The sequence below is a fragment of the Notolepis coatsorum genome, assembly GCF_963971535.1.
Source record: "Notolepis coatsorum genome assembly, chromosome: 17".
In the NCBI taxonomy this organism is placed as follows: Eukaryota; Metazoa; Chordata; class Actinopteri; order Aulopiformes; family Paralepididae; genus Notolepis; species Notolepis coatsorum.
This window is the reverse complement of record NC_140181.1, coordinates 54763296-54788605: the sequence shown is the minus strand read 5'-3', so window position 1 is coordinate 54788605 and position 25310 is coordinate 54763296. Positions and strand designations below refer to the sequence as shown.

Here is a 25310-nt window from a genome sequence, read left to right as displayed (position 1 = left end):
ATTATGTATTATATTGTTTGTTTAAATAACATTTAAACATCAAACTCCTCTGACCTCATCTGGTCTTTCCAAAGACGCACGCACACACACACACAGAAAGGGAGAATGCTATGCTGTAACATCTACACACACGGAGCTACTGCTGTTGTTCTTGGGCGGATATGAGACTCGCCACAGGATTTTCAAAATAAGAGTATCGATATGAATCGATCTTATTACATCGCATCGATCCGATTCGATCATTGATAATTACATCGATGTATCGATCTGGATCGATGTATCGTCCCACCCCTACTAGCAACCACCTAGAAACACCCTAGCAACAACCACCTATAACACCCTAGCAACCACCTAGAAACACCCTAGCAACAACCACCTATAACACCCTAGCAACCACCTAGAAACACCCTAGCATCCGCCTATAACACCCTAGCAACCACCTAGAAACACCCTAGCAACCACCTAGAAACACCCTAGCAACCACCTATAACACCCTAGCAACCACCTAGAAACACCCTAGCAACAACCTATAACACCCTAGCAACCACCTAGAAACACCCTAGCACCCACCTATAACACCCTAGAAACCACCTAGAAACACCCTAGCAACCACTTATAATACCCTAGCAACCACCTAGAATCACCCTAGCAACCACCTATAACACCCTAGCAACCACCTAGAAACACCCTGACAACCACCAATAACACCCTAGCAACCACCTAGCAACACCCTAGCAACCACCTAGAAACACCCTAGCAACCACCTATAACACCCTAGCAACCACCTAGAAACACCCTAGCAACAACCTATAACACCCTAGCGACCACCTAGAAACACCCTAGCATCCACCTATAACACCCTAGCAACCACCTAGAAACACCCTAGCAACCACTTATAACACCCTAGCGACCACCTAGAAACACCCTAGCAGCCACCTAGAAACACCCTAGCAACCACCTATAACACCCTAGCAACCACCTAGCAACACCCTAGCAACCACCTAGAAACACCCTAGCAACCACCTAGAAACACCCTAGTAACCACCTAGTACATCTTAGTAACCACCTAGCAACACCCTAGCAACCACCTAGTACACCTTAGTAACCACCTAGAAACACCCTAGCAACCACCTATAACAACTATTTGAGACTCGCGAGAGACCCTCTCCCGTTGGCCGGCAGTGCACAGGCATCATCCACACTTTCACAATTTCCCCTGCGGAATTGTCTAGTTTAATTTTATTTCTCTCAGCTTTACAACCCCAAACTAAAGACCTAGGTCCTTCAGAAAATGTATGGCTTTCCTAGGTGCATTGACTATAAGGGGGGTTTCTGAGGCACTGGAAAATTCTATTCTTACAAAAATCTCAAAGTGTCAAATTACAGCATGATATGGCTTGGGGTCTTAATGTGGTATTTTGGAGGGAGTTTTGACCATATTTATGAATTCTCGAGAGGTCAAACATGGTTACATTTTGCACCAAATCTGTCAAAAATTGCTTTCATCATAATGTTCTATCTATGCCATTATACTCTAAACTTTCTAAGTTTTAATGGGCGTCAAACCAAAACACGTGTATTTAAAATGTATGACTAGAAAAACTAGTGCTGAGCTGCATATCAAATAGATGTTCAGGTTCCCAGCTTTCAGATTATGTATAACACGTATTATGTGGTATACTATCTACTGTTGACCCGCTATCTCTACATAAAAATCCCACCCAAAAAGAAAAATAAACTGTGAATCTCAGAGGGTTAAAGGGGATGTGGGAGACCTATTCATTGAAAATGCCCAGAACCTACACAAGAAACATACCTGGTAACCAGTGAGCAAGTGCTTGAAGATGAGCTATCTACATAATTCTGGTGCACCGCCCAACTTCAGAGATAATCACCTGCATAGTGAAAGTCTGAATACAAACATCACTTCAAACTAGGGCTGGGCGATACGGGCTCTAAAGGATATCGCGATAGTTTTTGGCTATATTACGATACACGATATACACTACCGTTCAAAAGTTTGGTCACTTAGAAATGTCCTTATTTTTTAAAGAAAAGCACTGTTTTTTCCAATGCAGATAACATAAAATGTATCAGAAATACACGCTATACATTGTTAATGTGGTAAATTACTATTCTAGCTGCAAACGTCTGGTTTTTAATGGAATATCTACATAGGTGTATAGAGGCCCATTTCCAGCTACCATCACTCCAGTGTTATAATGGTAAATTTTGTTTGCTAATCGCGTTAGAAAGCTAATGGATGATTAGAAAAATCTTGAAAACCCTTGTGCAATTAAGTTGGCACAGCTGAAAACGGTTTTGCTGGTTATCGAAGCTATAAAACTGGCCTTCCTTTGAGCTAGTTGAGTATCTGGAGTATTGCATGTGTGGGTTCGATTATACTCTTTCAAATGAAACTCAACAGTCTATTCTTGTTCTTAGAAATGAAGGCTATTCCATGCGAGAAATTGCCAAGAAACTGAATTTCCTACAACGCTGTGTCCTACTCCCTTCAGAGAACAGCACAAACAGGCTCTAATCAGAGTAGAAAGAGAAGTGGGAGGCCCCGGTGCACAACTGAGCAAGAAGACAAGTACATTAGAGTCTAATTTGAGAAATAGACACCTCACAGGTCTTGAACTGGCAGCTTCATTAAATGGTACCTGCAAAACTCCAGTGTCAACGTCTACAGTGAAGAGGCGACTCCGGGATGCTGGCCTTCTAGGCAGAGTGGCAAAGAAAAAGCCATATCTGAGACTGGCCAATAAAAGGAAAAGATTAATATGGGCAAAATAACACATTGGACAGAGGAAGATTGGAAAAAAGTGTTATGGACAGACAAATCGAAATTTGAGGTGTTTGGATCACACAGAAGAACATTTGTGAGACGCAGAACAAGTGAAAAGATGCTGGAAGAGTGGTGGAGGTAATGTGATGGTCTGGGGCTGCTTTGGTGCTGGTAAAGTGGGAGATTTGTACAAGGTAAAAGGGATTTTGAATAAGGAAGGCTATCACTCAATTTTGCAACACCATGCCATACCCTGTGGACAGCGCTTGATTGGAGCCAATTTCCTCCTACAACAGGACAATGACCCAAAGCACACCTCCAAATTATGCAAGAACTATTTAGGGAAGAAGCAGGCAGCTGGTATTCTGTCTGTAATGGAGTGGCCAGCGCAGTCACCAGATCTCAACCCCATTGAGCTGTTGTGGGAGCAGCTTGACCGTATGGTACGCAAGAAGTGCCCATCAAGCCAATCCAACTTGTGGGAGGTGCTTCAGGAACCGTAGGGTGAAATTTCTTCAGATTCCCGCAACAAATTAACAGCTAGAATGCCAAAGGTCTGCAATGCTGTAATTGCTGCAAAGGGAGCATTATTTGACGAAAGCAAAGTTTGAAGGACAAAATTATTATTTAAAATAAAAATCATTATTTCTAACCTTGTCAATGGCTTGACTATATTTTCTATTCATTTTGCAACTCATTTGATGAATAAAAGTGAGTTTTCATAGAAAACACAATTGTCTGGGTGACTCCAAAACTTTTGACATTTCCTCTAAAGCACTTAAATGCTTGATTTAACCCCTGATGCATACAGTCACACCAATATGATGATTATAATAGTCCCTGCAACATATGTTTGCATTAAACCATGATGATGCTTTAAAAAATAATTAAATGGAAAGTTTCTAAACATTTACTAAGAGTAGTCTACTGACACACTAATCATTTATATATATATATATATATATATATATATATATATATATATATATATATATATATAATATATATTAAAAAAAAACTACTGTAAGACAATTTATAAAACTCTTGGGTGCCTAACACTTTTGCACAGTACTGTGTTTTCTATCCACTTTAGCCAAAAACACACACACTTTATATATACACACTACTGTGAGAAAATAATAATCACACACAAAGGAATAATGGCTTATAGCAGACTTAATGATTTGAGAATATTTCAGATAATGAAATTGAATGTTTATCATCAACTATCCAGTTAGTATTTATAGTGTAACGTTTGGCTACTTTAAATCATTGAACGTAGAGAGAGAGCGTGATGTATTAGGTTTGAGTTTTGAGCGTCCTAAGTTGCCGTAGTTGATGATGTCACACCAGGATGTCAGTCAACACAGAGTTGGAACCTGGAGGAAGCTGCATGAAGCGATATAAAGAAACGAATAGCCAATAAATGTGAAGTTATCTTTGAACCTGTTGTCGAGCCTCGTCAATATACCCCCCCCCTTTCCTCACTAATGGAACTGGTGTTGTGGAGTCCCCCCCCCCCCCCCACCCAACCCCCTCCAATGTAGTTTCTTCCCCCTCAAATGTATATACTCTCTTTTAGAAACTGTCTTAAACAGTACTGTGTATTTGTATGTATCTTGTATGTCATAAATGTCTCTGGATGTAACTACTGTTTATCTGTATGTCGTGTATGTCATAAATGTTATGATGAATTGAAAATGGGAGACCCTGATGTAAACAAGACGAAAGTCTTTCTCTGGTCTGCGTCCCCTTAACCCTTTATCTGCCAGGGATTATTCTGATCATATACCCCTATCTGCCACTGTTGAAAGTCTATGGAGATGTTCCCCTTCTTTGCAGGGCTATAACTTTTTAAATTGTATTGCTAAATTGACATTACTATTGCCCATTCAACGTCAAGTATCTATCGTTTAGGATGTAGCAACGTTCTACTTTTTCATTCACATTCATACTAAAATATGGTCTAAAGTATAAATATGTTTTTATCGTTTTCTGCAGCATTCTGCAGAACGTGATTATAGCCATAAATGCATTATATTGATGATCAAATAGTTTGATAGCGATCGGCGCCAGATAAAAAATTTCAAATGTACGTGCTTCTAGAAGTTACTACTCATCATCTGATGTTGACCGGATGGGGGGGGGGTCGTTTATAATTCCGTGGCCAACGTTAGATGATTCATGTAGTGTGGGTGATATGATCATCAGAGCAGTTTGTATCGAACACGGTAATAATAAACGCTGAAACTTACCCCAGTCTCCTCGGGCGATCAGCTTGGAGTAGAAAGTTTCCTATTATGGGATGTTGATCTAGATTAACCATTTCCAGGTTGTATAATACTATATACGTCCAAATAACGTTGTTTATTGAGTTAGGGCGAGCGATCGATTATCCAGTGTGTCGAGATGGAGCCCCGGGAGCTATAGCGAGTGGCCGGACCGAATTTGGATGAGCACCACTTTCTGTTTCCGGTTTGCTGTTTGGGCGATCCGCCGATCGGCCACCAGATGGCGCTCTTGAACCGTTGGAGAGTTGAGAGGAGATCAACAGGAGATCTCAAGTCTCCGCGGGTGAAATATGATTGCCATCACAGATTTTTGAAATATTGATCTCAATGACGTGTTACGGCGTCATTGGCAGATTACGCATGGCGGAGAATGACGTGTTAACTCGTCCTTGGCGATTAAAGGGTTAACAATTGTGTGTATTGAGCCGTACTGTATTGTACCCATTCTGCAATCTGTTAATAAAGTTATCAATCAATCAATCAACGTTAGAAGGTTAGTTAGATTAGCGGCTAACGTTAGCCTGTTGCTCTCGTCAATTAAATTCAACTGCATGTCATTGAAGGTCCGCGAAGGTCGGTGTCTAATGAAATGATAATTGCTTGTCATTGAAGGTCCGGGCTGGTCTGTGTCTATAATGAAATGAGAGGAAAGCGCTGTGCTAAAGCAAGTCTCATCTCAGCCGCGGCGGCTTAGAAACTGACGTGACAACATATACTCGATGTTCATGATATAGTAATTTACTACATCTCATGTAGAACAAGCCGCGATACATCGAGTATACTCGATATATCGCCCAGCCCTACTTCAAACACATCCCACTTAAGTCTTGAAGACTCGTGCACATGCTTAAACTCTGGACTGAAGCTACAATGACTAATCAATAAAACCGATCGTTCCATTGAAACAGGAACCGGTGAAGCCGGAGGAGGGCCGGGACATGGCCAACCGCATCAACGCCTTCGGTTACCTGGAGTGCTCGGCCAAGACGAAAGATGGCGTGAGGGAGGTGTTCGAGATGGCCACCAGGGCGGCGCTGCAGGCCAAGAAGCGAGGCAAGAAAAACGCCTGCGTTCTGCTATAGAGCGCCCGGGAGAGACGGGAGCAGGAGGGGGGAAACTAGGCGGGCCGAGGAAATAATGATGCACCCCCCCTCTTCTCCGTCTGCCCTCATAGTCGGGGCGGGGCAGATTTTTACACAGATTATCAAACCAGGCCAAAGGAAACCCAGAGGACTGGAGGTCAAATGTAACGAGAGAAAAAAAGGGAGTATTCATATTTTTTTTATCGGCTCTCAAGTGGTGATAATCGTGCGGTTAAGATATTGCAATTAGGTCCTGAACTAAACAAAAAAACGAATGCATATCTCTCACTTTAAACTCGTCAAAGTGTAGCGGCGCCCTTTAACGCGGGCCTGCCTCATCCTCTGTAGTAGAGAGGATGGTAAGACATTGATATCCTCCATAGGGCTCCCTCTAAAACCTCAGCTTTGTGTTCACTCTGGTTGAGACTTAAAGGGGAACTATTTTACTATTTCTTTCACTATTTGGGCACTTTTACACAATTCCTGTGAGTCTATGGAACACCTCTGTAATATATATATTTTTTTTATTCATTGTTTTGTATTTCTAATCAAGTCCTCAAAAACAGCATTTTTCTACCTCAAGATTTCGAGCCGTTTTGAGCCTGGGCTGCAGGGCGCCACCTAAACCACTGCGGAGCGTCGTGTTCGCCTGAACATTAACATGCAGCAGTGACTATATGACATCACATATAGGCAAATTTTCAAACGACTCAGTTCAGTGAGGGTGAATATTGTGAGAGGAGAATTGGAAGAATGCGCCAATGAGAATTTTGAGACATAGATCATATTAATATAAGTTCACATAGCTAGGAAACAATGCTAAACACTCAAAAAGGCCATTTATAAGATAGTTCCCCTTTAAGTTCCAGGGGAGAAGAAACGAGGGGGCTTGTGACATGTGCTCCGCTCGCACGGCGGCTTGCGGTGTGTCTGTCTGCGCTTTTACTTCTCTGTCCAGCCATTCCGTAGGTGTTGTTTTTATTATGGATAGACTAACCTCTCCTCACGTGGGACCAGATCTCTTCACTCATGTTTATCAACCATTTTATCAATGGTCCCGACATTATAGTTCCTTTGATAAAAGCAAAAAAAAAAAAAAGTTTGATTTATTTAAATAGCTACATGTTTTTATTTGCCTTTGACTTTAAATACATATTAAGTGTATACTCTGATAATGATACTAACTTGATTTTTTTGTGTTTTATAAGCTTGTTCATGTATTGTATTGATTTTACTTTTCAAAATTGGTTGATCATTAGTCAGGCTCTTGAGTCGGATTTATTATCATCATTCACTCAGTATGGACTGTCAGACACACTGTCAGGGTTTGAGAGGGAATATGATTTTGTATACGGTTAGGTATTAACAGCTTTTACAAATTGGCATATTCCCCTTTTCTTGCCTGAATATCAGGCTGTTATTGGGAGTGATGTTGAACAATTTGATTTTGAACAATTTGTCAAACCTATTTTTAATTTCTTCATTCCTATCAAGTCCACTCATCACTTCATATGTGTAGAACGTTTATTTTTCTCTTAATCTTTTCTCCTGTTCTGTACTTTTTAACTTTGTTTTGTGACATTCTACTGGCTTATTCTGTATTAGCTACGCCTATTTTGCAAAATCAAGTAACTTAAAAAGGAGAAGAAAAAAGTTCAATGCTTGAAAAGAAGCTGATGAGAAAGAACGATGTCAAATTATGCGAAAAGCAGAATGAAAGTTATTCCTGAAAAAGAAAATATCCTAGTTATTTGTGAGAGGCGGAAAGTCTTTTGTATACAAAGTGCATCCTCACATTTCTTCAGTTATTTTAAATGTACTTTAAAGGAAATAAATTGTAATAGGGATTGACCAAATGTGTTATTGTTCATGTGTGTTAACTTTTACACAGAAATCACAAAACTCAGCATGGCATTTATTTATAAAACATGTATTTATTCATTCACTGGGTGAGATGCAGGGGTGTAAAAAGTACCCAGAGATTATACTTAAGTGAAAGTATGGGTACCGTCTCAAATTCTTACTCAAGTAAAAGTATCTGGTTAAAAACACACTTGGGTAAAAGTAAAAAAGTTTCTACTTTTAAATGTACTTAAGTACTTAAAAGTAAAAACGTGAGGGCGGTCAGGTGGTGTAGCGGAGATTGCGTTCGTCACCAACGCTGGAGACGCTGGGTTCGCATGTTCGAATCCAGCTCCCGGCGTTGTCACCAGCTTGGCTGGCCGTTCACACTAATACATGGACCTGTCTCAAAACCCTGCCCTCTTTTCTTGATCCTCCAATCACAGCTGTCGCTTACCTCTGACTTCCTCGTACAAACAAAGTTTGTACGAGGAAGTCTGAGGTAAGCGACAGCTGTGATTGGAGGATCAAGAAAAGGGGCAGGGTTTGAGACAGGTCGCCAGTATTAGAGGGTGGGAAAGCTGGCGGGTGGGTCCTGGGCGTTGTGGACAGCGACCCCTACAGTTTGGTCGGGGCGCCTGCTCAGCGTGGGTAGGATCTGGAGAGAGGTAGTGCGGCCTCCCACACGTTACACTCTCCCAGTGAGAATCTGCGCGGCCAGGCTGGCTGCCGGCTGGCTGCACGTGCGTCGGAGGAAAGCATGTGACAGTCTCCGGCCTCTCGGACCAACAGTAGGGGAAAGTGCGCAACAACCAGGAAGGGGGTTGGGAATTGGCATAACGACTAACAGTGGGATGGGAGAAAAATCGGAAAAAAGATAATAATAAAAAAAAAAAAATGTAAAAAGTTAAACGTTTTTATTCCGGGGCAATGAAATGTTCCGTTTCGTCCTCTTCATCACTCGTACTATCGTTTGTGGCCATCTTCTGTAGCTTGTCACTGACTGTATTGTGACTGTCTGACCGTAGCATCAAATGGACTCTGTAGTTGACGAAATCCACAATTTCCCATCAGGACCTATAGCGTTTGATGTAGTCCTGCCATAAATTCCTGATAATATGGCTCTGAAAACAAAGGCAAGGGATAAATGTTAAAAAATTACGCTTTTATCCAAAGCGCTTCACAGCTTATGCCTCACATTCACACACAATGGCGGAGGCAACCATGCAAGGTGTCAACCTGCTCATTGGGAGAAATTAGGAATTAAGTATCTCGCTCAAGGACACTTCGACATGCTGCAAACTGGGAACCTTCAGATGACCAGACGACCACTCTACCTCCTGAATCACTGTCAAGGAATACAAAACCTTCCTGGTGACAGCTTGCAGTGTGGGTTGAGTTTACATGCACATTAATATTCTGATATTATTCAGGGATACTTCTATGTATTCCATCTATGAGTTGGCCCCCGTAAATGCCATATCCCATTTACAATGGCTAAAGACTCATATCCTGATTGACAATTCAAGACATGATCACTGGGATCTGCAGATATTCGCAGGGATACTGAGGTATGTTTACTGTTGTGTTTTGGGTCTGTGTGTAAGTCCTTTTTCCATGGTAATACCTACAACATTTAGTTTATACATACAGTATACATGAATATTGTTCATGCAGTGTTTCCCCTATATGCATTCAGCAATTATAATATTATTATTTATTTTTTTATAATTTCATTTGGGCTGTGGGGGGTGCTTAATGTAAAAGACTGACCTGAGGAAAAGGCTGCAGGGAGAAAGCACTGCAGTCTAGTCGATTTTGTGTTTTGAGCACAAAGGTCATCATAGATCTAGCCTCTTTATTTTGCTCTCAAAGTGCACCAGCATTTAACTTTAAAATGTTTTTAAAAAAAGGCTGATTTTTTTTCAGGGGAAACACTGGCTCACACCCCTTCCTGACAGGCAGCGACGCGAGCGAGCGTGATTGCGAAAATTATTAAAATGTATTTGTTTCAATCAGACTATCCTGACCAGACCTGCCGCGAGCGACAGCGAACTGAGCGGCGATGTCGTTCCCCCCTCAAATATTCGCTCGCTGTGTCTCTAGTTGAGCGATTACGCGGCTGAGTCCCGCCCCTAAACACTTTTTATTGGTCAAGAATCGCAGGCTGCTTTGCCCCCCCCCCACGTGTGCTTCCAGGTAACACACACACAGACACACTCGGACACGCGCCGCCTCATATCAGGACAGTGTCGCACGCGATTTCGTCTCCAGTTCGCTCGCTCGCTGCCTGTCAGGAACCGGTGTCATGGGGATATGAAAATACATATAAAAGATCTTATCCGGTCTTAAAGAACCATACCAGTCATTGAGAATCTGAGTACAATCAGATTTTCTAGGATAGTAAGGCGATCGTGGATCTGAGTACTCTGTTAGGATAGTAAGGCGATCGTGGATATGAGTACACTCTGTTTGCTAGGATAGTAAGGTGATCCATCAGATCTGAGTACACTCTGTTTGCTAGGATAGTTAGCCATTGAGAATCTGAGAAAAGTACAAACCAGTGTCTGGCTCCACCAGTGCGTGTCTGACCAGGAAGTCCAGGACCACCATGGCACAGTTGGGTTTGAACTCTTCAGTCACCAGCAGCTCTTTAACCTGAAAACAAAGACAGTGTGTGAAATACATATATATTTTTAAACCCTTTCAGTGTGTGTAGGATCTCATGTGAGATAGAATGTTATAGAACTGAACATTCTATTGGGTAGACAAATCCGTCCGTGAAGCTCTGAATGTGCACACCTCAGCCTACAACGCCGGGCTCATGACAGGCAACATGGACGAGCACAAGGCGGCGGGCTACAACCTACAGAGAACAGTGACTGAGGCAAAGGGGGGTACAGGGATAAGGTGGAGCTTTATTTTGAACAGGGGTACGTATGTGCCAGGGCCTCAGAATGATGACGGACTACAAAGGCACCCCCCCCCCCCCCATGGTGAACACTGATGTCTCCTTGGCAAATGAGCTACCGTAAATATTTTCTATGCACGTTTTGAGGCTGTAAATTCCAACAACAGCCTACAGGCCACTACAATAGAGAGTAGAGCCACTGCTGATGGAGACTCAGTGTTTAGGTTAACAGCATGAGGTGAGGAGGACCTTTAACTCATTGACCACAACGCTCTTTTCCCATCTTTACTCAATGGCGCCAGTGTTATTGACCATTTTAGCAATGTTTGCGGACCCATTGTGTGTTCTGTATTATAGCTATGGAGACAATAGTATGGCTCATTTGACAGGCATTGTTCATAGTGCAACACTGACTAACCAGTTCATTTCTACATACTGTAGTTTGTGGGCTATTCCACGCTAAACATCGCCCCTTTCCAAAATAATCCAGTATTTTTTCATAAATCGCGAGATATGATGCGTTATATGCATTATGCCCAAATCGTTCGGGTTTCTCGCCTGAAACTCCAAATACTTCCAAATCAAAAAGGTATATACCGTGTACATATGTGTCTTCACAAAACTCTAATCTGCTATCGTTACCAAAAGCATGTTTTAGGTTCGGTAAAATAGACATAGAATAGACCTTACCTTAGCCAGAAGGTACTCCAAAAAGAATAATCCCAGTGATCCCATCGCGATTACTAGTGTATATGGGAAATAGGTTTGAGGCGATAAAATCTCTGAGCGATCGCTCTGTTCTGATTCCCTCTGAGGGGGAGGAGTTCTTGCAGACAAAAAAAAGTGGCCCCACACTAAACTATCCCAGTTCAAAAGGTAGTTCCTCCCTCCTCCCTCCCCAACACCCTGGATCTGCTGAAATTTGCATACTGCCCCAACAGGTCCATGCAGGACGCCATAGCCCATGTGCTGCACACGGCAGCATCACACCTGGACAAGAGGCTATGTCAGTGGCGGCTGGCCACTAGGGGCGCTCGGGCGCCGCCCCCCCCCCCATGTTAAGAGAGAAGAACAAGAAATATTTTTTTTATTTTTTTTATTTTTTTTGTTTTATAGCCCTATAAATAATATAAACATGTTTAAAATTAATAATATTTACTCTAAGTATGTTTGTGTTTCCAATGCACAATATAACGTTAATATATCAAATATAAATACTCGTTTTCCTGAACAGGAAGTGACTCACTGTCTGATAGAGAATACGTTCCGTTACCGTAGCCGCATTTCTCCTCGCCGCATTTCTCTCGGGCTAGACGCAATAGCGCTCTGAGTGCGCGTGCACGCCGTGCACTGTTTCATCGCTGTATCCGTCGCAGCCAATCAGTGCGTAACGCGCTGTGCGTTGAAATATGATGTATTATGATGGAAGCCGGGCGCGATTTGAAGCGGTCTAAGCAAGCCGACGTCAGTTTTTTTCCGTAGCCGCATTTCGCGGAAGACGGTCTCTGATTGGCCGACGTCAGTTTCTACACTGGTTAAGCCACTCTTCGTTCGAAGTAGGTTAAGGACAAGGTAACGTTAGAGTTTGTCTTAGAGCGTGACGGCAAGTTCTTTCGACGGTTAAGCTTAGGCACTCTTTCAAAGTTGGTTAAGGTTAGAGTTTGTCTTAGAGCATGGCGATAGAACGCCAGGTAGTTTGCAGGCTGTTCGACGCGGAAATGGGCAGAGACAGACTCATTCATTGAATTCATCACAGTACTGTTGTGTTGTGCTAACAAGCTAATCTGGATGCAGTCTGGACAGAGTGGATAACTGGATATACATCAACAGTCTGGGGACAACAGTGGACATTATACACTTTATCAAGCCCTCCTCGACCACGTAAACAGTGAGTTAATTCGGTCTCTCTCTCTCGCTCTCTCCCTCTCCCTCTCTCACAGCGTGTTGTTAATTTTCGAGAGAGAGCGAGAGAGAGAGAGAGTTGAGATCGGGGTGTGAGTGTTTGGAAACATAGCTGCATGGACTCTGTGATCATATTGATTAGGGTGACCAAACGTCCTCTTTTGTCCGGACATGTCCTCTTTTCACGCCCTGTCCGGGCCGTGAATAATAATAAAATAAAAATAAACCGTGATAATGTCCGGCTTTCACGGACCGTTTGCATATACTTAAATTGACTGGCGCATTGCACAGAATACTACGGTAATCTGTTGCGTGTGTGACGTAATCCCTGAGAAGCTTTGTGGGCGGCTCTACAACTACGCTCACAAACAGAGGAAGAGAAAGGATACACGCAGCTCACGTTCACAATGCCAAAGAATGTACTGGAAAACAGAGGATGCTGTAAAGTAAATGCAGCGGAGGAAGGGTGCGTTTGCATTTCATACTCTGAAACATCACAATCTATGGATTGCACAAGTGCCTTGCTAAAAAAGGCATTTCCAGACTGACACTGCAAAAAAGTTCAGTAGTGCGCGCACTAAATCCGAAGCCAATTGTTATAGCGCCCCACTCGACTCGATTGATGTCGCACATATTCCCAATCATAATACAGTACTTTGACTGGAAGAGGGGTGGGCATGCAAACAAAATGAATCGAGGTTAAATACATCAAATGAGACAGCAGATTAGAAACCATTGCACAATATCTCATTGAAACATGGCAAGAAAAAAACGATTTGTCTGAAAAATATATTTGTTAACTGGATTTTCTATTTTCTATTATTTCATATATTTTGTTATTTATTTTTGTCCAGTAAGACTTGAAAAGAGAGCTATTATTTTGTTACAGGTTGATTTTTAAGTTATTGTGCCATTGAGATTTGTCTAGGCATAATCAAGCATGCTGATTGCTGAGTAACTTTGGTTTGGTGTGTCTTTGGTTATAGAGAGATATTGTTGTTATATACAGTAAAATAATACTTGTATATCCATAGAGAGGAGGCATACTTTAAACATATTAAAACAATAATGCATCTTTGAGTAAACGTTGAGTATCATCAGGCATGCGTTGCTCATGGGACGGGGGTTGCACACCTGCAACCAGTCTGTGAGCAGAAGCACGCACATGCACGGATGTGCACACGCGTGCACACAGGAATGTGCTGCACTCGACTGATGAGCCAACTCGCTAAGTACTACTTTGCATAACAATATGGCCGGTCGTCAGGTGTGTTCAAATACTTTCTCAGATACATTCACACACAACTTGTGAATGAAATGTGTTACATTCCATTCGTAGAGGCAATTAGGCACTGTCTTTAGTCTGTGCTATGCGAGGGAACATCTATGCGCGGGAGCGTGCGCACGCGGCATCATTAAAACATAGTGCAACCAGTCGTCCCATGAGCAACGCATGCCTGAGTATCATTAAGTATCTCGAGGCTGGGGGGACATGTCCTCTTTTTTGGAAATCAAAATATGGTCACCCTAATATTGATTGATGGCAATGGTGATAGTTGTACTGTAACTGTACCTACTTAAATATCCGTATGCTTTTGGTTTCACCAAAAGCATACAGTAGTGTGTGGTTTCGCGATGCATGCGCACGCGCGTGTTTGTGTGCAGTTTGTGGCATTGTGCTACCTTGGTACATGTACATTTTTGGTATCAATCGACCCCCCTGGAGAAAAATTCACGAGCCGCCACTGGGCTATGTGAGAATGCTATTTATTGACAGCTCGGCATTCAATACCATAATCCCCTCCAAGCTCGTCATGAAGCTCAGAGACCTGGGCTTGAACTACGACCTCTGCCAGTGGGTCTTGGACTTCCTGACAGGAAGACCCCAAGTGGTGAGAGCAGGTAACTGCATCTCCTCATCTTTTTTTTTTGATCAATTTTTTTTATTATTAATTACACGAAACAGGACAACACAATAACCACAGTAACAAAAAACATAACTTCACAGGAGAATAACAAACAATAATAATACAGAATAATAAATTATAAAGACAAAAGAAAAAGAACAGCGTCCAACCTATCAAATACAGATGGCAATTTCAATAACAAAAATGTCTTCAAACATGCCAACCTTTCCCCACCTTTACAAGTGGAGTGACTTAAAAGATTGTTTATGAGAGTGTTGCCGCAGATTTATTGTAGATAGCCTAGGTCCCTTACACATGTTCAAGACTGCCAAACTCGCAGAAGGTAAAGTGTAAGAAGAAAGAAATTCTTCCTCCAAGTTGGTTAACAGGTCAATCAGTCTGCCAATATTAGTCCCTTGGGGAGATGGCATGTGAATTGACATATAGCGCAGAATAGCTAAATACCTACCCCCCCTAAAATCCCCCCAGTCAAAGTTAAGAAGGACAAGACAAAAACCAAGACAGACAAGACATTTCCTCCTCCCCCTCCCCAGAGACCGCCGGACCCCCCCGATCAAGCGCCCCAACCCCGCTCAGCCGCACACAGCGGTCTTTACCTTCTCAGCTGCTGCGAACCACAGGTCAATTCCAGCCTGCCCCACCCCGATCACCCGGGCCGTGGATATCTCAAGATAAATCACATCCAATAGAGTTAGGGACCAGTTAATCATTGTAAGCTTCTCAGGCTCCTTCCATCTCATTGCTATTAGCTTCTTCGCTGCTGTGACGCCCGCTAGGACAACCCTTTTCAGTTGTACGGACGCGGGTAGTGTCGTTATATCGTTCAGGAGTAGCGTAACAGCTGTGAATGGGATTCTGCATCTCCTCATCTATCACTCAACACAGGTGCCCCCCAGGGCTGTTCTGAGCCCCCTCTACACGCATGACTGTGTGGCAAAGCACAACAGCAACACAATCATTAAGTTTGCTGACGACACAGCTGTGGTGGGCCTGATCTTTGCAAACGGCGAGAGGGCCTACATGGGAGAGGTGGAGAACGTGGTGCTGTGGTACCAGGAGAACAGCCTCTCCCTGAACGTCGGCAAAACCAAATAACTGATTGTGGATTTTAGGAGGGCTATGGACTACAGCCCCCTCAGCATCTACAGGGCACCGGTCGAGAGAACAGTTTCAAGTACCTCGGAGTCCACATATCTGAGGACTTGACATGGACCACATATAGACAGTGTAGTGAACAGGGCACGGCAGGGCATCTACTTCCTTAGGCGCCTAAGGAAATGCAAAGAGAGTCAGAAGATCATAAAGAACTTCTACTCATGCACAATAGAGAGCATCCTGAATGGTAACATCACCCCCTGGTTTGGGAATAGCACCGCGCACGACCACAGCAGACTGCAGAGAGTGGCTTGATCAGCCGAACGCACAATTGGAGGTGGGCTTCCCACTCTCCAGGACATTTACACCAGGCATTGCAGGGCCAAGGCTAAGAGAATAGTCAAAGACTCTAGCCACCCAAACAACTGCCTCTTTTCACTGCTGTGGTCAGGCAAGCTCTACCGGAGTCTCATGGCCAGTACAGAGAGACTAAAAGGAGCTCTATCCCCAGGCCATCAGGATGCTCAATGACTATGTAACATTAACCCACCCATCTACATTCATTGCACACACATCCACATACTCACTTTAAACAAACACTCACCTTAACACTCACTTTAGACACTTGAAACACTACACCATATTGTATCCATTTATTACAAAACGATTTGCATCCATACCTAATTTTTGCATTTAATTTGAAAAATGTTTGCATTTTTGTACCTCATTGTCTGCATGTTTACTAGGGGTGGGACGATACATCGATCCAGATCGATACATCGATGTAATTAGCAACGATCGAATCGGATCGATGCAATGTAATAAGATCGATTCATATCGATACTCTTATTTTGAAAATCCTGTGGAGAGTCTCATATCCGCCCAAAAACAACAGCAGTAGCTCCGTGTGTGTAGACGTTACAGCATAGCATTCTCCCTTTCTTTGTGTGTGTGCGCGTGTCTTTGGAAAGACCAGATAAGGTCAGAGGAGTTTGATGTTTAAATGTTATTTAAACATAAACAATATAATACATAATAAATGTAGGCCTATACATGATCATGCAACATCAACAAATTGTTGTAGGAACGGTTTGGGAGAGGGAGGTAGGGAGGGGTTTTAGGTTGAGTTTTGAGTTCCAAAAAATGGAGCTTAAAGTTTAAAGCTCAATTTATCAAAACGTGGCACTTTACAGTGAACAGGAGGTCTATTTGTATTAAAAACAATAGATTGATTTTCCTTTAAATGTCTGGAAGAGCTCAAAAATACAAATGTCAATTATTTTCGTTACCTTTTTTTAGTTGATCTAAATGTTACTGATTGTGTTAAATGGGCATATGATATCATCTCATATCGATTGCAGGCACCTGAATCTAATCTAATCGTATTGTATCGTGAGAGACTTTGTGATATCGGCAAATATCGTATCGTTGTCCAAAGAAGCGATATCGTATCGTATCATGATGAAACTGGTGATTCCCACCCCTAATGTTTACTTCATTGTACTTTAGTTTGTATATTGTATATTTGTATAGTGTTGGGACTTTATTCCTCTTTTACTGTATGAAGCACATTCTCAGGGTCTTATACAGAACAAAGCATTAAAACAAACCTATGGAGTTCTAGCTACTGGTCATTAGGGCTGCAACTAATGACTAATTTGGTAGTCGACTAATCTGCCGATTATTTTTTCGATTAGTCGACTAATCGAAAACCAATGTAAACAACAACAAAAAAAAGTTTTTTTTTTTTTTTTTTTTTTTAATTACCTATCTTTGTGAAAGTGGCTTCTCAGCTCTGGTCCAGCTGAAGACAGAGCAGAGGAACAGATTGGACATTGAGCATGACCTCAGAGTTGCTTGTCTACCATCACCCCAGACTTTGAGACTCTTGTCAGGACCAAACAACAACATCATAACATGATGATCCCATAGCAAATTAAAATAATGACTCATGAAACATTTGAATTTGGATCTTTAAGCCACTTTAAATGGAAATGTATTTGAAGAACAATACAGCAATCACTCATAACAAGATAAATAAATTAAATAATACAAATTAAAGTGGAAGTGTACTTTAAATAACTTGTTTGCTGTGTGTGAGAGGAGTCCGTGTGTGTGTGTGTGTGTATGTGTGTGTGTCTTACTCGGATCGCTGTGTGAGTGAGAGGTGTGTACTGTGTAATTTGTGTATGTGTGTGTGTCTTACTCTGATCGCTGTGTGTGAGTGAGAGGAGTGTGAATGTGTGTGTGTCTTACTCTGATCGCTGTGTGTGAGAGAGAGGAGTGTGAATGTGTGTGTGTCTTACTCTGATTGCTGTGTGTGAGTGAGAGGAGTGTGTATGTGTGTGTGTCTTACTCTGATCGCTGTGTGTGAGTGAGAGGAGTGTGTATGTGTGTGTCTTACTCTGATCGCTGTGTGTGAGTGAGAGGAGTGCGTGTGTAATGTATTGTGTGTCTAGTCTGATCATCATCTCCTGCAGGGGAACAATGTTTTCAATGTCCAAAATTTGCTATGGGATCATCATGTTATGATGTTGTCTGGAACCCTGAGAAGCCACTCTCACAAAGATAGGTAGTGCACAAAAAAAAAAAAAAAAAAAAAAAAAAAAATTAAATAAAGTTTTTTTTTTTTTTTTAATGACTAATCGACGCAACAATTTCTCGTCGACGATTTTTTATAATCGACGTCGTCGATTATGTCGACTAATCGTTGCAGCCCTACTGGTCATTGACACTTAGACCTGGGGACAGGAGTCATGTGATAGTTCTAAAAAGAAAATATGGTAGCTGGGTTTATATCATTCCACTTATTCAATTGGTCTGACATACATTTAGTCATTTAGCGGACGCTTTTATCCAAAGCGATTTACAAGTTCTGTACGACAAGTCATCAGGAAGGGCAGTGTTGAGTGCTACATTATAGGTTAGTATATTAGGACAAGTGCATGACAGTAAGGTTAGTTAGGGTTAGATTTTAATTTTTTTTACATTTGAGGGGAGCAGAATTGAGCCTCATTAACTCAATAGCCGCCAACAACGATTTAATACGTTAGTCCGCCAATCGTTGAACGCCAACCACGTATATATACGTTATTGGATCGTTATTTCTTTTATTCGCTATTTCCATTCATAAATCATCCAGGCATGCTGTGGTACTGTGTGGCAATGTGTCTGAGATCGCAACGGTCTGATACCGCCGCCTGGTGGTATGCGGCCGATGTCGCACTTCCTTTCTGACTCTGTATGGGGCTGTGCGTCATTGAAAGTCATCCGGGCGGAGTTTTCTTGTAACGTGGATCAATATCTTTACCCAATCGCATTGAATCGCTTTCGGGACACCGGATTCATTATGCTGTTGGGGGTTATGGCATAGACGCCTACGTATAGGAGCAGGCGAAGCGGGTGCTCTACCAGTATTGAACTTGGGGGAGCAAACTTGTCTCTTTGCTCCCTCACTTTTTGATCATTGATATACCCCCCCCCCAATATATAAATATTATCTAACCATAACTACGTAATTTCAATCAAATTAATAATACGCAATGACACTTAATAGCAAGTTTTTAAGTTTCCAAAGATTGTGTGACCCCCCACTTTAATGGTTTGATCCAGTGCCCACGGGCCACGGTTCGTCGGCATGACGTATACGACATGTTGGGGGAGGCGGCTTTTTCGAAAGCCCTTGAAAAATTCAGGCTGGATATTGGATAACATTGTGACTCGAGGATTATTCTTCGGCGTTTACATCAAAATGGAGCAAATCATCACGTAAGTCGAACACTGTGACTGTATGCTAAATGCGCAAACAGATTGAAACTGAATATTTCTCGTATGGTGAGCCTCGGCGCTGCACCGAGTGAATCCAGAGATACGGGATGGTGCGCAGGCGCTGTGATCACCCAACGGCGGAAATAATGCCGCTTTGAGCAGTTTATAAAAAAATATTAAAAATATTTATTAGCAACGCCGAGCTTTCAAACCATCCCGTATCTCTGTGCGAACCCCTCGTGCAACTGTGAGCACCTTTTGTAATGTCTCTGTGATACTTGTATAACGAACGGTTCGGCCAGAACCAGTCCTTCATGGTAAATCTAGGTTGGTTTCCCATTGAGGAGCAAGTGACTGTGGATTCACTCGGTGCTGAGCACAGTCACGAAAGGGGCTAGTATGGACCCTGATGTAAACAAGACAAACGTCTTTCTCTGGTCTGCATCCCCTTAACAATTGTGTGTATTGAGCCGTACTGTATTGTACCCATTCTGCAATCTGTTAAATAAAGTTTTCATTCATTCATTCATTCAGCCGCCGCGCTCACTGGGGCTATTGATAGCGTCAATTAGTTGTTGTTGTTGTTGTTGTTGGTACTGCCGCTGCGGATGAGAACGGGGCCGGAGGGGCTTTGGGAGGATGGGAAAGTTATTATTATTATTATTATTATTATTATTATAATAGTAATTGGCTATCATACGTGCCTAGCTAGCGTTAGCTAAAAGAGCCCTCGCAGTGAAGTTATTATTATTATAGCTATCATACTGCAATATAAACTGAGTTTTATAGTGAAAAGAGCAGCTTTATTTTGGTCAAGATTGAAGGCTCTATATTGCAGGAAATTGCACATACAGGTGTTCATTAAATGTAAAAAAATCTGCCGTGGAGGGGGTCGTGCCGAACCCCTCCAAACCACCCCTTGCAAAAAAAAAAAAAAAAGTAAAAAAAAAGAAAAATAAAAAAAAATCTTGCACCCCCACTTTCAACTATAACTAGGCGGCCATGGGTTAACTTATGGCATGGGCTAAATGGACATACAATTAGCAGATGGCAATCAAATAATTGGAATACTATTTTTGGAGTCTCATCGGCCACAGGTAAGAGCAATTTAACGTAAATTTCAGCTTGGTTGTCCATTGTTTTCATAGCCATCGCCCTGATCAACGTATGCTGTTGTACTAACGAATGCCGTTATTGACAATCAATTAATCAGAAACTACCCCCCCCCCCTTTCATGCATGCATGATGGAACATAATATACCGATCATATGCATTCGAATTTTTTATTGTAGCGTGTATAGGGACGAAATGCCAATGGATTAAGTATAATATGCGTCGCAGGCTATTACTAGCCTTCCAGGAATTACCCCAGACCACTCTAAAACCATACTTATATTCACCACGGTATAAAATGAGAATGTATGGATGGAAAAAATATTCCTTTTTCACATCTTGAACGATACTCGATGTCAAATGGACCATATTTAAATAGTTATAGCCCTGCAAACAAGGTGAGCGACTCACTCCCACCGTTTACAGCGGTGGCGGTAGCTACTACAGGATGAGGATAATAGCTGGCAGTCAATGAGTTAAATGAGATCTGCGTTTTGAAATGTGAGAAAACAATGAACTACATTTCAAGCCCATTCTTGAGCCAACGCTGCATAGCTGAGAGGACAAACCAAAACCACTACGAAACCAAAATCATCAAAACAACGGACAGAATACATTATTGGAATTATATACTCATGATTACCTGACTCAGATTGTTTTTCAACTAGCTAGGCCAACTTGCAGCCGGATAACTTTCTACTGGACGCACAGAGAGGAAATTGGTATCTATCTTCTTGTCTGACTCTGGAGAAGACTGTAAGCTGTTGTCCCATAATGTTGGCGTGTTCCGTTAACTTTTGAGACAAACCTTATCTATTGAGTAGAGGTAGAAATCTTGCACTTCTCCATCACCTATTCTGGGCTTGAACTCGAGAGGAAGCTCCAGGTCAAAGACGAACTGGCTCTCAGGGAACACGCCCTCCTCGTCCTCATAGGTGTAGCTAAAAGAAACGGATCGATTAACCAGCTGTGGAATATGTGACACCACAGCCAACAAATAATCTCTAGCATCATACTGTATAATGTTCCAGGGATTCCGTCTTCCTCTTGGGACACTTAATTACATGTAGCTCAGCACTAAAGATGCATCACACTTTATTTTGACTTTGCAGAGGTTCAAACTTCTACCCCCAAACTACGTAGTCCAGCATTAAGCTGATCTCATGATGACCATAATACAATACATTAGTTACTTTTTCCCAAGCCTATATTGATTGATTGATTGAAAACTTTATTAACAGATTGCAGAATGGGTACATTACAGTACGGCTCAATACACACAATTGTTAAGGGGATGCAGACCAGAGAAAGACTTTCGTCTTGTTTACATCACATTACCCCCATTTTCAATTCATAATGACATTTATGACATACACAACATACAGATATACAGATATATATCATGACATTTACGACATGACATACAGATACAGTACTGTTACATTTGTGACATACAAGATATGCAAATATACAGTACTGTTAATTAAACAGAGATCCTAACAGAAAATATATACATACGATGGGGAGGAAACTGTACATTAGGAGGGGGTGGAAGGGGGGGTTTGGACATTTACGGTGGCCAGTTTCTAATTGCAGCCTCCCGTAGGTGCTCTTTGAGAGTGGTTTTGAAGGTGGGTAGGGACTGGAGTCACATTTTTTTACGGCTGTGGGTAGGGCGTTCCACATTGTTGTGGCATAATTGCGAAACGTGTTTAGTCCCTTGTTTGAGACGAATCTGGGTTGCACATGATTTGTGGAACTCCCTCTGGTGTTGTGGTCGTGGTATTCACTGACCTTTGGGAAGTACCTCGACATCTACATGGGTACCTTAGTGGTGCAGTGTATCTTGTAGACCAGGAACATTGCAAGTTGCAAACATGATTTGTGGAACTCCCTCTGGTGTTTCATCCCATCCCAGTTGAATTCCAAATCGACTTTGTTTTATTTCTGGTAGGAATCCACTCACCTCACTGTACTGGCAGGGCGAGCCTTCTCAGCAATGGCGGCTGGGATGCATGCTTCCTCCTGGCATTCCTTCACCAGCGTGTGTTTGACACTGATGCCTTTACCCAGACCACCTGCTGCCTGCAGACGTACAGCAGAACAATAAGAGGCCTCACACGGAATGTTTGTGTAGTTCTCTTTCTTCCAGCATGGCTGCCTGTAACAATTGGTAACCACTTTCTAAAGAAAATGCCTAATTTATGTACAGTGGTGGAGTAGGTAAAACACTGGAAAAACATGGTATTACTGTGACTTGTTTACAAGATCCAGTAATACGACACCAAATTATGTTTTTGTTGATATATTTCTCATATCAACACATAGCAACTGTTGTTTCACACATAGTAACCACTGTATCTTCCATTGCCCTGTACAAACCAATGGTTGCTATGTTCACAGGCAGCCATGTTGGAAGACGGAGAACTACACAAACATTCCATGCAAGGCCTCTATTCTCACATTTATTTGAAATTCTTCCAGTTTCTTGAAATAAACATCCGTTACCACGCAAACATGCTGGCAAAGTACAAATTAAACTAGCCTGCTTGGTTGCTAGGGTCTAAGTCAATTTAGACATCTAGCTTCTTAGGTGTCTCAGTTTACATAATACTTTACATCATACATTTTGTTTGTGTATGCCCAGCATTAATGAAGCAGGTTTGGGTTAGTCAGGGCCAATTGACTGGACTTTTTCAGGGGCCCGGCCCTTTCTGTGTTTAGGCCTGGGTGGAGCACAGACTCACCAGGTTGTCAAGTAGCCCTGGGTAGGTCTGCTTCGTGGCAGAGCGTCGCGCCAACCACATCCTCACCTCTCCGCTTTCATCACGAATGTAGCCATTGAGATGGACTCCGTACCTCTTCACTCCAAAAAGACCTGGTCAGAGTCAATATTGGGATTGACTAATATTGTGGCCATTTTGAGGTGTCAAACAGTAGCAGGGTAAACTAAACACATTTTCCATTTAGGTGTATAGCCATTCCAGTGAGGCAGCATGCAGCACAATACCAGGGCAATGGTACTGGAAAACCTAAATGGAATGGAATCCTCATTAATGTTATTAGGTACATCAGTGTTTACCCTATTATGACACGTTAAATTGGCTGTAGTGTTCACTTTATGTTTCTGGGCAACAAGGACACAACTAGCATGTCAATATTATGAGCCTCTGTGCCTTGAATGTGTAAATCTTTCTCAAAAACACCAAGCCCCTTGTTGAATTTCATTACAGATGTCTTTATTATAAGGATAATAAACAAGCTGAACAGTTTTGTGCTTATAGATACATTATTTCCACACTATCTAGCATCCTTATCACCAAGTTCAGCTACAGGAAATAAAGAGACAGAAGTGCAGAAGTGGGCGGGGAATAGGATATGTCAATAATATCATGGGTGGTGGTTGATGATATTATTGTCCAACCAAAACGTACTAGTGGCTGACCTCTCCATACACATCAGAGGAGTGTCGCAGAACTTTGGCATGACTTCATATTTCTATGAAAAGAAAGGGTTTTGGTGGGATTATTATGGATACAGATAGGTTCCTCTCAAAATTCCATGATAGAATATTCCAGAAATGCCATTATCATTTTTGTATGTAACGCACGGCCTCACCTCATCTCTCCAGCCCTTCAAGCATGTCAATGAGTCCTCTTGTCTGAGCGACAAGCAGACAGCGTCCATTGCCTCAGACCTCCTCCCGTACGAGTCAAGGCTCTGACACAGTGAAATAGCGCCGCCGTGTGGCGGGTTGAAGACATCGGGATACCGAGTCAAGATGGAAGCGACGTTAGGAGGGACCCATCCGACTTGTTCTCCTGCGACCTCGAACCTAAAGCACTTTGCACGACTGGAGCCTGTTTGACAAGAGTGAATCATATGTTGGGATTCGTTTATATCGTGGTCTTGTAATTGTTGACATTCAGAATGTTTATTTTATTTATTATGAATGTTAAACCTAAACTAATTCCATACCACATACTGCCCACTATGTTTATGTTGCACGTTATATTCTACATTCACGAACACATTCATACAGTTTCTACCTGGAGAATGAAAGTTATTCATTCGGCGGAGTAGTTGCATCATTTTATCGGACCAGGCAGCGTTAGCCATTTGGAGATAAATTCTGATTATGGCCCTGCAGAAGAGGGACACCTCCTTGGCTAATTTGGTTCTTGAGTCCCAGGCCCAGCTAAGTGCATACGTCAAATAATAGTAAACATTGAGCGTTTAATATAAACGAATACACGGCGATACTTCAAGTTGCACCACTTGCAGTTATTAAAATCACAAGAAGCTACTCACACACTGCGCATGCTCAGCATTTCTTGTCGCCAGTGTTCTTTGGGCTGATCTAGGACCAGCTGTCAGTTGGTTTATCGAGTAGGGTGTATCTGCAGTGCCGGAGAAATCACCGGGTTTGGGCTAGTGCGAATGGATGATTGGACGAATTTGGCCGGGAGGCGTGAATATTAAAGGCAACCAACTTGTGTTCAGCCTTTCGTTCAGCGTTTCTCTGATTGGCCACGTGACCGCGCTGCCGCGCGGCAGAGAGTTGCGCCGCCTGCGGCAGCGGCCGTC

The 25310-nt window shown here is 42.3% G+C and overlaps 2 protein-coding genes across 3 annotated transcripts in view; one reads left to right on the top strand and one right to left on the bottom strand.

The window, feature by feature from the left end:
• Positions 1 to 8020, top strand: part of rhoaa (ras homolog gene family, member Aa) — a 53414-nt gene extending 45394 nt beyond the window's left edge. For both annotated transcript variants that reach the window (XM_084332635.1, XM_084332634.1), the window contains one exon: positions 5991 to 8020. In XM_084332635.1, the coding sequence (XP_084188761.1) occupies positions 5991 to 6164 (174 nt within the window). In that variant the 3' untranslated portion in view covers positions 6165 to 8020. The remainder of the gene's footprint in view (positions 1 to 5990) is intronic.
• Positions 8021 to 8533: 513 nt separating this feature from the next.
• tpk2 (thiamin pyrophosphokinase 2) lies at positions 8534 to 25009 on the bottom strand. Its single transcript, XM_084332741.1, has 8 exons — positions 24773 to 25009; positions 24342 to 24583; positions 24158 to 24221; positions 23471 to 23601; positions 22690 to 22808; positions 21532 to 21664; positions 10568 to 10664; positions 8534 to 9130 (listed from the first exon to the last, which is right to left on the bottom strand). The coding sequence occupies exons 1-8, from the start codon at positions 24840 to 24842 to the stop codon at positions 9084 to 9086; spliced, it is 903 nt and encodes a 300-aa protein (XP_084188867.1). The 5' UTR covers positions 24843 to 25009; the 3' UTR covers positions 8534 to 9083.
• Between the last annotated feature and the right edge of the window lie 301 nt (positions 25010 to 25310).

Excerpts from the sequence above, each read along its gene's own strand:
- tpk2 (XM_084332741.1), bottom strand. The coding sequence starts at position 24,842 with ATGGCTAACGCTGCCTGGTCCGATAAAATGATGCAACTACTCCGCCGA. Across the intron at positions 24,584-24,772 it reads GAATAACTTTCATTCTCCAG|GCTCCAGTCGTGCAAAGTGC; the intron begins GTAGAAACTGTA and ends CTTGTCAAACAG. Across the intron at positions 23,602-24,157 it reads TATGGAGAGGTCAGCCACTA|GTCTTTTTGGAGTGAAGAGG; the intron begins GTACGTTTTGGT and ends GACTCTGACCAG.